The sequence below is a fragment of the Coregonus clupeaformis genome, chromosome 18 (genome assembly GCF_020615455.1).
Source record: "Coregonus clupeaformis isolate EN_2021a chromosome 18, ASM2061545v1, whole genome shotgun sequence".
NCBI classification, from domain to species: Eukaryota; Metazoa; Chordata; class Actinopteri; order Salmoniformes; family Salmonidae; genus Coregonus; species Coregonus clupeaformis.
In genome coordinates this window covers 54,448,298-54,462,867 of record NC_059209.1, presented here as the reverse complement: position 1 = coordinate 54,462,867, position 14,570 = coordinate 54,448,298, and the positions used below count along the sequence as shown (strand labels likewise).

The 14,570-nt window shown below is 41.1% G+C and overlaps 1 protein-coding gene across 1 annotated transcript; it reads right to left on the bottom strand.

Annotated features, from left to right (window-relative positions):
* Positions 1 to 8,676: 8,676 nt before the first annotated feature.
* LOC121550333 (protein SET) lies at positions 8,677 to 13,601 on the bottom strand. Its single transcript, XM_041862559.2, has 8 exons — positions 13,290 to 13,601; positions 12,119 to 12,176; positions 11,400 to 11,542; positions 11,205 to 11,308; positions 10,979 to 11,092; positions 9,968 to 10,138; positions 9,640 to 9,768; positions 8,677 to 9,538 (listed from the first exon to the last, which is right to left on the bottom strand). The coding sequence occupies exons 1-8, from the start codon at positions 13,360 to 13,362 to the stop codon at positions 9,515 to 9,517; spliced, it is 816 nt and encodes a 271-aa protein (XP_041718493.1). The 5' UTR covers positions 13,363 to 13,601; the 3' UTR covers positions 8,677 to 9,514.
* Positions 13,602 to 14,570: the final 969 nt, after the last annotated feature.

Genomic DNA, 14,570 nt, shown 5'->3' with positions numbered 1-14,570 from the left:
GGTATGTCCTTCCATCTCTACATGGGATACAACCACATTCATATTGAATCAATTTGGACTGTCTGACTTTGGTTTACCTATTGCCTTGCAGTGTCTGGCAGCACTGTGTTCCTGTTAGAGCCACCAGCACAAGCACCAGACGATGCTGATCCAGTGAGTACTCCATCAAAGGCATACTGTAGGCCTGGCATGTCTTGTCTACTAGCTTCAATATGAATCCGATTAAATGTGATAGGGTGAAGGCCCCAGTGCAGCAGCAACAGCACATGATGGAGACGATGATGAGGAGGAGACCATCTCTCTGGATTCCAGAAGGCATGAGGTATCATGTTAAGACTGTGAAAGTACTATTTACTCTACAATGGTGAGGAGTCCTCATCAAAATCAAAAATCTAATTTCTTTTACAGGACCCAGATGCTATACAGTGGGAAAACCAGCCTGGCAACATAGTGCGTATTAATAAAAGGACACCACATCCTGCCAAATTCCAGCTGCGCTAATTGTATTGTGTTCACAGAGCTCACAAGCTATCAGAAAGTTGTATGGCAAGCACCTCCGGCGCCAAATAGAACTGGCAGACATAGACATTCAGTACAAGAAGAAAAAGATGGAAAATCTTGCACTGGAGTCCGAAATAAAAAGAGGACAATTAGGAAACTGGACCTTGAAATAAAAAAACTTGAGAGGGAGGTGAGATATGCCTTCAATGTACACTGTATGCTAACTGTAACACAAATGTATTAATCATTATTTTTCTTTCCTCCCCCAGCTCCAAGAAGATGACACAGCTCAAAATAAAAATTAGGTATATTCTCGTAAAGTCAAGTGAGCCATGACATATGAGCTCTTATTGTGAGCACACAGGACGGTGGCATCTTTCTAAGTTTTTTTTTTTTTTCCCAGCAATCAGTACAACCAAGTCATCGTTATAAGGCATCGCCCTCTTTGCCCACCCCCCAGCACCAGGTGTGGCCACTAGCCATATGAAGGCCCAAAATTGTGTGTTCCTTTCTGCTCTGACAATGGCATGCCCATTCGTGCGAGATGTGGTGGATGAAGAAGCACTTGTGCTGAGGAGAGCCTTCAGGCGAGAAAGGGTCTTCAGGGACCGGTTGGACCCACTGGCCTTCCCTGATGACCATCTATATGAAAGATACAGGTTTTCTGCAGATGGCATCAGGTATCTATGCAGACTACTGGGTCCCAGGATTAAGCACCGCACTGCACGGAGCCATGCACTGAGTGTGGAGCAAATGGTTTGTGTGGCCTTGCGCTTTTTTGCTAGTGGAGCCTTCCTGTACTCAGTGGGGGATGCAGAACAGCTGAACAAGGCCACAATTTGCCGCACAATAAGGAGTGTGTCTGGCTATCAAAGCATTAGCAGATGTCTTCATCTCCTTCCCTGGCCACAGAAGACTCTGTGACATCAAAGAGGAGTTCTATAGGATTGCAGGTAAGAGGATCTACAAATTACAGGACAACTGTTAACACATAGTAGGATACTCATTACTTTGTGTGACAGGTTTCCCCAATGTCATTGGTGCAGTGGACTGCACACACATAAGGATAAAAGCCCCCTCAGGTGCCCATGAGGCCGATTTTGTGAATAGGAAATCCTTTCACAGCATTAATGTTCAGGTGAACATAACTTTTTGATATTGTCCATTGACGAACACTCTGCATTGCCAGTGATGTGCATTGATTGGTGTAATATTCCTCATCTTATGATTTCAGATGGTCTGCAATGCTGACTGTGTGATCAGCAATGTTGTGGCAAAATGGCCTGGCTCAGTCCATGACTCCAGAATCTTTCGGGCCTCTGAAATCTATCAGTGCCTATCACAAGGTAAGCCACACAACCCCTATTTATAACCATCATGGCTGTGTCAAGAATATCACTGTGTTTATGAGGTAGTAATGATGAGATTTTGTGTTGACAGGTGAATTCTCTGGTGTGTTGCTGGGAGACAGGGGTATGGCTGCCAGCCTTTTCTCCTGACACCTTTCACAGACCCCCAGGAAGCACAGCAGGCCTACAACCATGCCCATGCCAGGACCAGGGCCAGAGTTGAAATGACCTTTGGCCTCCTGAAGGCACGCTTTCACTGCCTTCACAAATTAAGGGTCAGCCCTGTTAGGGCATGTGATATTACTGTGGCTTGTGCTGTCCTCCACAATGTGGCCTGCCTGAGGAAGGAGAGGGCCCCCAGAGTGCCACCAGCCATGGACTGGGACAATCCGGCAATCTTCCCTGATGACGACAGTGGTCGGCTGCTGAGGGACCAATATGTGTTGAATTATTTTAGTTAGTATGTGTGCTTTCAATTTTGGTTAAATATGTCCTGCGGTGGCAGAGGAATTTGGGTTTTTTTGGGTTCGTTTTTTTACGAATTTGGCCTCTTATGATGTTTGTGCGGTATACTGTGTGTAATACAAGGCTGCAGGGAGGCTACTGCATCCATTCATTTGTCTGTTCAGTTGATGTGTATGGATTTGTCCTGCATTTATTTTAGTGTGCAGACATGCAGGGTGTGTTATATACAGACCTTTGAATGTGTATGTATCATTTTGTATAATATGCTTGGATTCTGTGCTTTCCATCTTGTAGAGTCACTGTGACTTCAGTTTCGAAAGGAGCTGATGGTTTACCTGCTTTGTTTTGTCCTTATTCAATAAAGGAACATAATGTTACACATTGTGTTTTTATATTCATATGGAATGTGTATTTGTTTATATGACAGAGTACTAGGGCCACACTGAAGAAAAAGGATAAAGTCATAAATTTATGAGGCTGGTTCTTTCTGCAGAAAAGCTACATATTGTTTTTACAGTTTTGATACTTATGACAATGTGATACTTAATATTCTGGCACATCAGCATGTCTTTGTTTATGAAACCATACTGAAGTACAATTTCACGAAATGCCCCACATCTGTCATTTTTAACAACTGTCCTCCTTTAAAACAACTGGTTACAATATTATGACTTGTGTTTTTTCCCTCTGTGGCCCTAATATTCTATCATTTTATATATAGCCTTATAGTCTATGGGAAACTGTAAATTATCTAATGATAGCAACATCATCTAAAAATCATTTTTTATCCAAAATCATTGAAATTAATGATCACAAACGTTTAAATAATGACAGTGGGTCTAGTTATATGTGATAACAATGTATAGTGAGCAGTGAAATAACTATTGGTTTCCATTTGTGGTGACTGCTGACTGACATTAGGGATGAGATTAAATAGATCCTGGAATTTAGCCTGGTCTGGAGCAGGCTAGCTCCACAGAATAAATCTCCATGGTAATTTATACCATAACATATCCTCCTGCCCCCTATCCATCTTTAGTGCAACCGGATTACGGATCAATTGAGCCAGGATCACCAAGATATCCTGGCTTAATCCCTTATCCTAGTTTTGTGCAACAGGCCCCTGGTCATCCCTAAAGATATCGGTCTGTGATTGGAGAACATTCGTTGGACCCACGTTCTAATTTACGTTGCCAGTAGCAACGGGACGTCCTCTGCAACCCGTAATATTTCTGGAAAATATCCATCTCCTACCTGTAGACCGCGCCATGCGTTAACTGACTAATTTGACTGTCTGTAAACATTACGTGGTTTTCCCATTGGGTTTACCAGGCCATGAGGTGCTCAAACGAACCAAATTTGAGATATATATTTCGAATATTGTATGAATTGGCTGTAAACGTCCATTTATGACTACTCTCGTATTTGCTTAACTGTTTCGTCCGAAGTCGCTCGTTCCTGATCTGCATACATATGCAATGATACTAGTTAAGTCTTTCATAAGTGCGCGCTTCGAGTTGCAACATTTATAGCCAACAATGGCGAGCAGACAACCGTGGAACTTCGGCTGCAAACACTTATGTTGTGTTTCATTGTCTTTATGTGCAATAATGCTCGTCGAAGCCTGTGTTGGCGAGGGACTCGGTGACTTGGGGCCTGTTGCACAAAAGTAGAATTAAGACATCCGGGATAAATGACTCAGCTGAGCTCAATGAAGCCAAAACATGTGCGTCCAGGCTTAATTGGTTGCACAAAGACCAAGCCAGGATGAGCAGACACGGATTCATTAAGCCAGGTGAAACCAATCCTGGATAGGTGCGCGCTCACGGCTCACTCAAATAGACCCCGCCACAGATCACAGATTAACTGATTTACCATGGCAACTAGAGCCGCGTACTTTTCCCCGTCGGAAGCACAAATCCTCATGGAGGCATACGAGGAGGTAAAAGATATAATTAAGAAGAAAGGCAACACCGCCACAGTGATAAAGCAAAGAGAAAAAGCGTGGCAAAGTATTGCAGACCGCCTGAATGCGTAAGTAGTGCACAATTACACACTCACCGCTCCGCTGAAACATCACAATTACAATTCAAATATTTAATTCACATCTCCAAAAATGCAGTTGTACTGTAATTATGAAACGGTTAAATTTTTAATTGAAATGCACTGCAGATATGAGTGAAATTGTGTAAAGTAACTCCATCACACTGTATAAAGCTATGATAAATTTTTTGATATTTTTACTGAAAACAAGACAAAAATACCAAGTAATTTTTTGCAGTGTGACTCCATTAAATGTGTGTGTGTGTGTGTGTGTGTGTGTGTAGATTAAACATGAACGGGCCAAAACGGACATGGCAGCAGGTCAAAATCAAATACAAGAACATTCTGCAGAATGGTATGGTCCCTGACTAATATTTAACAAAGCACAAGCATATATTGTACCCAGAAGGTGCCTGCTCACACATTGTCTGTACTGTTTTAGCAGTGAAAAAGAATACCCACAGACAAGGCACGGGTGGTGGGTCACCAAAGGCTGACCTTACCCCAGCAGAGGACATGGCCTTGGAGCTAAATAAAGGCAGGCCCGTCTTAGAGGGGATCCCTGGGGGGAAAGAGACGAGCATAGGTTCCTCCCAAGATGCCACCCGCTTCATTCAAGGTATGTCCTTCCATCTCTACATGGGATACAAAAAAAAGATGGAAAATCTTGCACTGGAGTCCGAAATAAAAAAGAGGACAATTAGGAAACTGGACCTTGAAATAAAAAAACTTGAGAGGGAGGTGAGATATGCCTTCAATGTACACTGTATGCTAACTGTAACACAAATGTATTAATCATTATTTTTCTTTCCTCCCCCAGCTCCAAGAAGATGACACAGCTCAAAATAAAAATTAGGTATATTCTCGTAAAGTCAAGTGAGCCATGACATATGAGCTCTTATTGTGAGCACACAGGACGGTGGCATCTTTCTAAGGTTTTTTTATTTTCCCAGCAATCAGTACAACCAAGTCATCGTTATAAGGCATCGCCCTCTTTTGCCCACCCCCAGCACCAGGTGTGGCCACTAGCCTATATGAAGGCCCAAAATTGTGTGTTCCTTTCTGCTCTGACAATGGCATGCCCATTCGTGCGAGATGTGGTGGATGAAGAAGCACTTGTGCTGAGGGAGAGCCTTCAGGCGAGAAAGGGTCTTCAGGGACCGGTTGGACCCACTGGCCTTCCCTGATGACCATCTATATGAAAGATACAGGTTTTCTGCAGATGGCATCAGGTATCTATGCAGACTACTGGGTCCCAGGATTAAGCACCGCACTGCACGGAGCCATGCACTGAGTGTGGAGCAAATGGTTTGTGTGGCCTTGCGCTTTTTTGCTAGTGGAGCCTTCCTGTACTCAGTGGGGGATGCAGATCAGCTGAACAAGGCCACAATTTGCCGCACAATAAGGAGTGTGTGTCTGGCTATCAAAGCATTAGCAGATGTCTTCATCTCCTTCCCTGGCCACAGAAGACTCTGTGACATCAAAGAGGAGTTCTATAGGATTGCAGGTAAGAGGATCTACAAATTACAGGACAACTGTTAACACATAGTAGGATACTCATTACTTTGTGTGACAGGTTTCCCCAATGTCATTGGTGCAGTGGACTGCACACACATAAGGATAAAAGCCCCCTCAGGTGCCCATGAGGCCGATTTTGTGAATAGGAAATCCTTTCACAGCATTAATGTTCAGGTGAACATAACTTTTTGATATTGTCCATTGATGAACACTCTGCATTGCCAGTGATGTGCATTGATTGGTGTAATATTCCTCATCTTATGATTTCAGATGGTCTGCAATGCTGACTGTGTGATCAGCAATGTTGTGGCAAAATGGCCTGGCTCAGTCCATGACTCCAGAATCTTTCGGGCCTCTGAAATCTATCAGTGCCTATCACAAGGTAAGCCACACAACCCCTATTTATAACCATCATGGCTGTGTCAAGAATATCACTGTGTTTATGAGGTAGTAATGATGAGATTTTGTGTTGACAGGTGAATTCTCTGGTGTGTTGCTGGGAGACAGGGGGTATGGCTGCCAGCCTTTTCTCCTGACACCTTTCACAGACCCCCAGGAAGCACAGCAGGCCTACAACCATGCCCATGCCAGGACCAGGGCCAGAGTTGAAATGACCTTTGGCCTCCTGAAGGCACGCTTTCACTGCCTTCACAAATTAAGGGTCAGCCCTGTTAGGGCATGTGATATTACTGTGGCTTGTGCTGTCCTCCACAATGTGGCCTGCCTGAGGAAGGAGAGGGCCCCCAGAGTGCCACCAGCCATGGACTGGGACAATCCGGCAATCTTCCCTGATGACGACAGTGGTCGGCTGCTGAGGGACCAATATGTGTTGAATTATTTTAGTTAGTATGTGTGCTTTCAATTTTGGTTAAATATGTCCTGCGGTGGCAGAGGAATTTGGGTTTTTTTGGGTTAGTTTTTTTACGAATTTGGCCTCTTATGATGTTTGTGCGGTATACTGTGTGTAATACAAGGCTGCAGGGAGGCTACTGCATCCATTCATTTGTCTGTTCAGTTGATGTGTATGGATTTGTCCTGCATTTATTTTAGTGTGCAGACATGCAGGGTGTGTTATATACAGACCTTTGAATGTGTATGTATCATTTTGTATAATATGCTTGGATTCTGTGCTTTCCATCTTGTAGAGTCACTGTGACTTCAGTTTCGAAAGGAGCTGATGGTTTACCTGCTTTGTTTTGTCCTTATTCAATAAAGGAACATAATGTTACACATTGTGTTTTTATATTCATATGGAATGTGTATTTGTTTATATGACAGAGTACTAGGGCCACACTGAAGAAAAAGGATAAAGTCATAAATTTATGAGGCTGGTTCTTTCTGCAGAACAGCTACATATTGTTTTTACAGTTTTGATACTTATGACAATGTGATACTTAATATTCTGGCACATCAGCATGTCTTTGTTTATGAAACCATACTGAAGTACAATTTCACGAAATGCCCCACATCTGTCATTTTAACAACTGTCCTCCTTTAAAACAACTGGTTACAATATTATGACTTGTGTTTTTTTCCCCTCTGTGGCCCTAATATTCTATCATTTTATATATAGCCTTATAGTCTATGGGAAACTGTAAATTATCTAATGATAGCAACATCATCTAAAAATCATTTTTTATCCAAAATCATTGAAATTAATGATCACAAACGTTTAAATAATGACAGTGGGTCTAGTTATATGTGATAACAATGTATAGTGAGCAGTGAAATAACTATTGGTTTCCATTTGTGGTGACTGCTGACTGACATTAGGGATGAGATTAAATAGATCCTGGAATTTAGCCTGGTCTGGAGCAGGCTAGCTCCACAGAATAAATCTCCATGGTAATTTATACCATAACATATCCTCCTGCCCCCTATCCATCTTTAGTGCAACCGGATTACGGATCAATTGAGCCAGGATCACCAAGATATCCTGGCTTAATCCCTTATCCTAGTTTTGTGCAACAGGCCCTTGTTCTGCAAGTCCAGTGGACACGAATTGGCTTTTGAGAAAGATGCTAACTTTATCCACTGTCGACCTGCGCCCTCTCATATAAATTACAGTTATAGGGAAAAGAAGAGTGCGCGTCAGGGCTAATATTTTTTCAGTCATGACTTTCAGAAAGGCAGACGTTGTGAAGCACTGGCCGGAGGGGAGACATTTCATCTGGTATCCTGGATATGCCTGGACAGTAGCCACATGTCCGCGATGTCACATGCACCTTGGTGGGTTGGGAATTAAAATAGATTTTGGCATATGATTTTGATTGTTCTGTCTGTGGTCTCATCCATCAGACGCGTCTGGAAACCAAGTGGGGCTTTTCTAAATACATGGCACCAATGTCATACACCCATCTACCTTTTGCGGTTTGTTTTGTAATAGGTTCTTATTTCCAGGTTGGGCGTTTCAACCAATTGAACGGCCAAAGTATAAACAAAAAGTTATTGTGAGGAATCTGAGCAAACATTTGGCCGTTGATCACTAATCGATTGCTACAAGAAAACTTTGCATCAACACTTCCTATGACTCCAATCATTCAGAAGTTGACAACTCCTGCATTCAAAGCTACAAAAGGATACCTGGCTCTACCAATGAACTTTTGCATTTTATAATAAAAAAAAGTGGCACCAACACAGCATGTAGTATTTCTTGCGATTGTATAGAATTCTGAAATATAACAAACTGTCAATAACACTAATATACTGGTCCAGTACTGCAAGTACACAATTCTAGCCATAACCACCAGACATTTAACATCCATGTAGTTTGCTGGCTCTAGACAAATCACTACAATGGTTGGTTAGAAGAGTCACACATTTGTGTACACATTAAGTTTTATTGTAACAAAACAACTTGTACACCTTTAAGTTTAAAACAGATGATTTTTTCCCCCAGTGGAAAATAAAATGGTGATTAGATGTAAATTCCATGAGATAACAGGTTGTTTTCCATGAAGCAGTGGAGGGCCCAAATTTACAAGCATTTTTTTTATTAAGTTTTGTTTTGTTTATTAAAAATGTAATTTCACATCTCATGGATGTCTGTAAAACAATACAATGGAAAACAAAATATAACATCGTAATGGTGTCAAAATGCCCACCCTCCCCAGCACCCTAAGATAATCCTTTACCCTACCCCAGCATTGACCCCAAACATTACAAGTGATGGGAATAAGCTGGTATTTTCTGTTTACTTTTAAACACATGGGGGGGGAGAACAACATTATTTGTAGGGATCTACTTGCCAACTGAACAAAATTATAAAAACTATAAAGGGGTCCGCTAGCACTAGGTCACTGCACCATGGCGTTTGTTCATTTATCACAACCTTTAACAGCAAGAAAAAAGTATATATATAAATTGCTATTTAAATTCTACTCAATATGGCGTGCGGAATCTATTTTTTTGTACGTTTTTATTTTTCTTCAGATGAATTTGGGAATTGGGGTGGTACATACAATTCAATACAGGAATCTGCCATTGGTTTTAGATGAGACAAAGAAACTTAACATGGCACGGACAGGAGTGAGGCTTCAGAATGAGGAGATGAAGCACAAAATAAAAAATCTTGGGTGGATAACCAAATTGGGGTGGAAATAGGAAAGGGTATTGGTAGATTATGTCATTTTTTCGGTTTAGTCATCTTCTCCTTCATCATCCTAAACAAAAGGAAGAAAAAAAATCAGCACTATGCAAACAAATCTCACTATTCAATATAGCTCATTAATAAGAGGAAATTAAGCAATTATCTAGGGCATACCTCCCCATCATCTCCGTCATCCTCATCTTCCTCTCCATCATCTTCATCACCCTCCTCATCAATGTCCTCAAGACCTTCCTCATCATCATCATCTTCACCTTCTGCCTCCTCATCATCCATGTCAGGAACCTGCCAATCAAATTAGCCAACGTTTTAACTATAAATTCTTCATCTACACAGGAGACTTAATCTCCTGGGTGACATTGACAGTAAATGAACTCAAAATAAAGCATCCAAAGAATGAATAATAAAGTTGCACAATGGGCAAGTCCTATTCAAAGTTAAGACATTTGATAACAGGGAGTGGTGCTAGGCCTTGGAGACTTACCAGGTAGTATTGCAGGGGGTTTGGCCAGATGTCGTCCTTGATGACCTCTCCCAGCTCATCCGCCCCAGCATCTGAGTGATCAGTGAACCAGGTGAAGAAGCTCTCGGGCTCTTCATGCTGCCTCTTCTTGCCAGCTTTATTCTGTGTCTGGCTGGAGCGCTTTGTCAGGTCCTTCAGAGACAACATCACAGGGATTAGTCGCTCTGGATAAGAGCGTCTGCTAAATGACTAAAATGTAAAACAAACCAGCTTGTGTGTTTGTATTAGTTTTATTGCATAGCAAAATACCCTTACCACAACTACCAGGCATGAAAACCAAAATTATCTATGAACACTGAGGTACAGACAACATTCAGGTTAGGGCTGGGAATTGCCAGGGACCTCACGATACGATATGTATTGCGATTCGATACTGCGATATTATTGAGATTTGATGTTCAAAGCATATTGCTCACTATATGTCTGCTGAAGAGGGAGCATGAGAAAGCGAGTTTTGATCAGTCAGGAAAAATAAATGCCGAAAACATGTTGGCTCACTATTTTAAAATATGGAGAACAAGCTATATGATTAAAAATACTGTACTTTTTAAAGTGCCCTACTCTTTTCTGCCAAATGATGTGCTTTTAAAGCAGCAATGTAACTTTTTCGGCGACCAGACCAATTTCATAGAAGTTAGAGTTATAGATCTGTCGTTCTCATTGAAAGCTAGTATTAGAAGCAGTAGATATGTTCTGTGTGCACCATTTCTATGCTTCCCGTTCTTAAGTTTAGTTTTTGCATCTTACTTTTCTTCGTTTTGTACACCAGCTGAAATTACAATGTTGGGTTATTGAAAATACATATTTCACAGCAGTTTAGATGGTACAATGATTGGTACACATTGCTTGTTTTGTCAAACTGAAATTATGCGAACTATTAGAATTGTATCAACCAGGAAATAGCAGAGCAATTTCTGCATATTGCACCTTTACAGAATTCCCATGCATGTGAAAAGAGGTGATGTGAAATACCTTTCCTGATTTCCATTTGATTTCTGTTGACTTTGATGATGGGTCTCCACTCTCGTTCAGATGGAACTCTTTGGAAAGGACTTTGTTTTCAAAGTATGGATTTTCATCAAAATACTGGAACACAAAATAAGTCAATTTATTTAAGTCAATAAATATATGACATATTGCTGCCAATAATGCAATATCCTATGAATGCAATATGATGGTAACCTTCTTCATCACTTACAAAATCTATTCTGTAGCCTGACTTGATATCTTCAAACTCTGTAACCTCCACCCTGGTCAGATAGTGAAGTGCCTCCTCATCTTCCTCACCAAGAAGGGCTGAAACTGTAGGGGAAAATGTTTTAAACATATTCAGAACATCTGAGCATTCTAGGTTCCAGTGGTAAAAAACTGAGAGCCTACTAAAGAAACTCACCTTGCGGATGGTTGACGAATGTTGTGACCCAGAAGTTTGGGATTTTGGCAATCAGTTCTGACCTCTTCTGAAAGAATGGCTGACGGAGTTTGTTGTATTTCTGTTCTACCTTCAATATCTCCTCACTCGCCTGCTCATTCAGTCTGTGGAGAAGAGATTGTACATGCATATCAGGGTTTTTCCTGGATCAAAAGGGGGCTTAGGTGGTGGGCGTCTGTTTTTCCAAACGTTGTGTATATATATTTTTTGCATTTTACGTCAACTTCCTTAAATTCTCCATGGAGCAGAGAAATGTTTGCCATTTTAAAGTGAATTTCTACACTGTGCCATGGAGCTGAGTGAAAATGGTGCAGTTTTAAAGCTAATGTCAATGGAATTGTACATGTTCTGGCATGTAGCTGAGCGAACACTCATTTTAAAGATAATTTCCTGCAATTCTATGCATTTTGCCATGGTTTAAGTTATTTTGCTCAAACTTAACAAAATCAATACTGTTAAATTAATTATATGTCCATTCTCTTTTCTACATACTTTATATATGGTTTTAGTCGTTTAAGTTTACACTGAAATCGTTTTTCCCTTCCCTAAAATGTATTTGCGTGTTTTTTTACCAAAGGTTTTTAAGGTAGAAATACCCCTGCATATCAATCACATTGTCACATGGTTAAACAAACACATGTTTGTTTTAATGTTTATACATATACACTTGAGTGGATTACCTGTCAATTTCGTTTTGAACTTCATCGATGTGTTCAATAGCTTCCTGTTGCTCTTTTTCTGTAATGACAAATGCAATAATGTCAGAAAATATTATAGTGACTCTCGGTGCAGTGGTGATAGACATCAACATTAAATAGTAACTACCAAGTTCCTGCACATTTACCAGCCAATAGTCAAAGATGTAGCTATATCCAAAGTTAAGAGCTAATGCTTTTGTTTTGAAATTGACCATGAACTCCATGCTTCACTCAGGTCCATGATGGAAAAGCTTTGTAGGAGTGAGCTGGTAACGATTGCAGTCTGAATAAAGGGGTGCAAAATGGGCGAAAATATTATAAATTTTAACAAATGATTTTTGCCATGCATGACTGAAATGTGTGCGCGTAGTGTTAGCAACGCCGCTGCAACTAGCGATTTCAGAGCAGCTTGTACACTGCGGTTCTTCCTGCTGGCTACAGCGAGGAGGGCCGCGTGGTTTAAAAGTGGGAGTCCGCACACTACACTCTGTGCCTCCTTTCCCAACACTGATTTACAGCTGGCTAACTAGCTGCATTGCATCGAGACTATGCCCAAGTTATTTGTTTATAACTAACCCTGCATTGTTGAGTCAACGCATATAATGCTTCCAATGGCCTACTTCCCGAAAACGACGGCTCACTAACTATAAGTTAAGCTAGTTAACTATGTTGCCAATTTCACATTCGCTGGCTAGCTTCATGGCGGATTTGCACAACAACAAAGTAACAAGGCCACGGTGGTTTCATTCAACATAGAAAACGTTACTTCTCAATGAACTAAGAAAGAATGCACTGTCTATTATAAAAATTGTTTTACAATTGCATTTACAGTACCAAGGACTAAACTAGCTAAACAAAATACTTAACAGGACATCCATTGATTAGACAATTAGCTAACTAACGTTAGCTAGCTATGAAATGCTGCTAACGTTAGTTAGCTAACATGGCCTCCATCACCGGTCTAACGTAGTAGAACCTAGAACTACGCACTCACGGCAGACAATACAGACTGCACCCAGAACCGGGCAGACTCATATGGAAAAGCAGAAGGACAACAAATTACTGGCTGTGAACTAATTTGCTTTCAAGTAGTACATTTCAGTATAACTAATAAAGTGAAAATGGCGGTTAACTGGAGGCCGCCATTCCTTACCAGAGGTCTCGTCCGCGCCGTCATAGTTTGAGTTCAGCTCCTTTTTACTCACTTTTGCCGCCGATGCCGACATGTTTTTCGAAGGCTGTGAATAACAGACTTCGGAAAAGAACACTGAATTCGTTTTTTTCTGTTCTCTCCGAACAGGAGACTAGTATTTCTACCTACGATTTCGGTGTACCGTTACAACGTGTGCAGCGCTCCTCCACACAATAAAAAGCGAGGAAGTCAGACACACCACCACCAAGCTCAAGGCAAGCCCACTCACGCGCTCCCTTTCATTACGAACGCGCCTCAGCAAATGGAACCAACAGGGCTCCGCCTCTCGAGGACAAGTCTACTTGCTCGATTCTAGTGTTGCTTTCTGATAGGCGAGGTCGCACATAGGGGCTGGTATATACTGAGGGGATTCGATTAATCTGGCCCGGGCAAGCGTGTTTTGCACCGGGTGAAAGTTGATTGCGTTCGTTTTGGAACCAGGCTGCCTCCCGGGCGTGAGTCAGGTATCCAGTTCAAAGCCAAGGGCGAAGTCGGCTCAAAACAAAATGACGTAATAAGTAGGCTTCTGTTTTCATATGCAAAAATCATTGCTTTTGATAAAAACGCATTATCTACCTTCCCAATGAAAACTAGTTTGAAAATACAGACATATTTCATGAAAACTCCATGCATGTTTCTGGACGATGAAACATACTGCCTTGTTAACAACATAACCGAGCGGCGCAGATTACTTGTTCGATTTGAGAAAGGCCGCTCCTCCCTCACCGCTTTTGCCCGTTCCTACCACGGGCCATAGACCGGTGCCCCGCGGCTCAGCATAATCGAATCCGCCCACTAACTAAAAAAAGGCGGGATTTTGTTGAAAAACATCAACATCTTTGTAACATTTTGTACGTATTTACATAATCGTGTTTAAATGATCACAGCTAACAATTTCTTCTCTTTTTTTCTAGTTATTTACTTGCTGTATAGCATTTGACCTCTCAACCCTACCTTGCTACAAAGGGAAAGTAGGCTACTAGTAATTGCAGGAAAAATATTTTTGTTATTTTCAGTTTGCTGACACATACATACACACACATACATACATACACACACACACACACACATATATATATATATATATATATATATATATATATATATATATATATATACACACACACATACATATATATATATATATATATATCACTCAGCTTTGATTATCCAATTAACTGTCCATTTACATTTTACATTTTAGTCATTTAGCAGACGCTCTTATCCAGAGCGACTTACAGT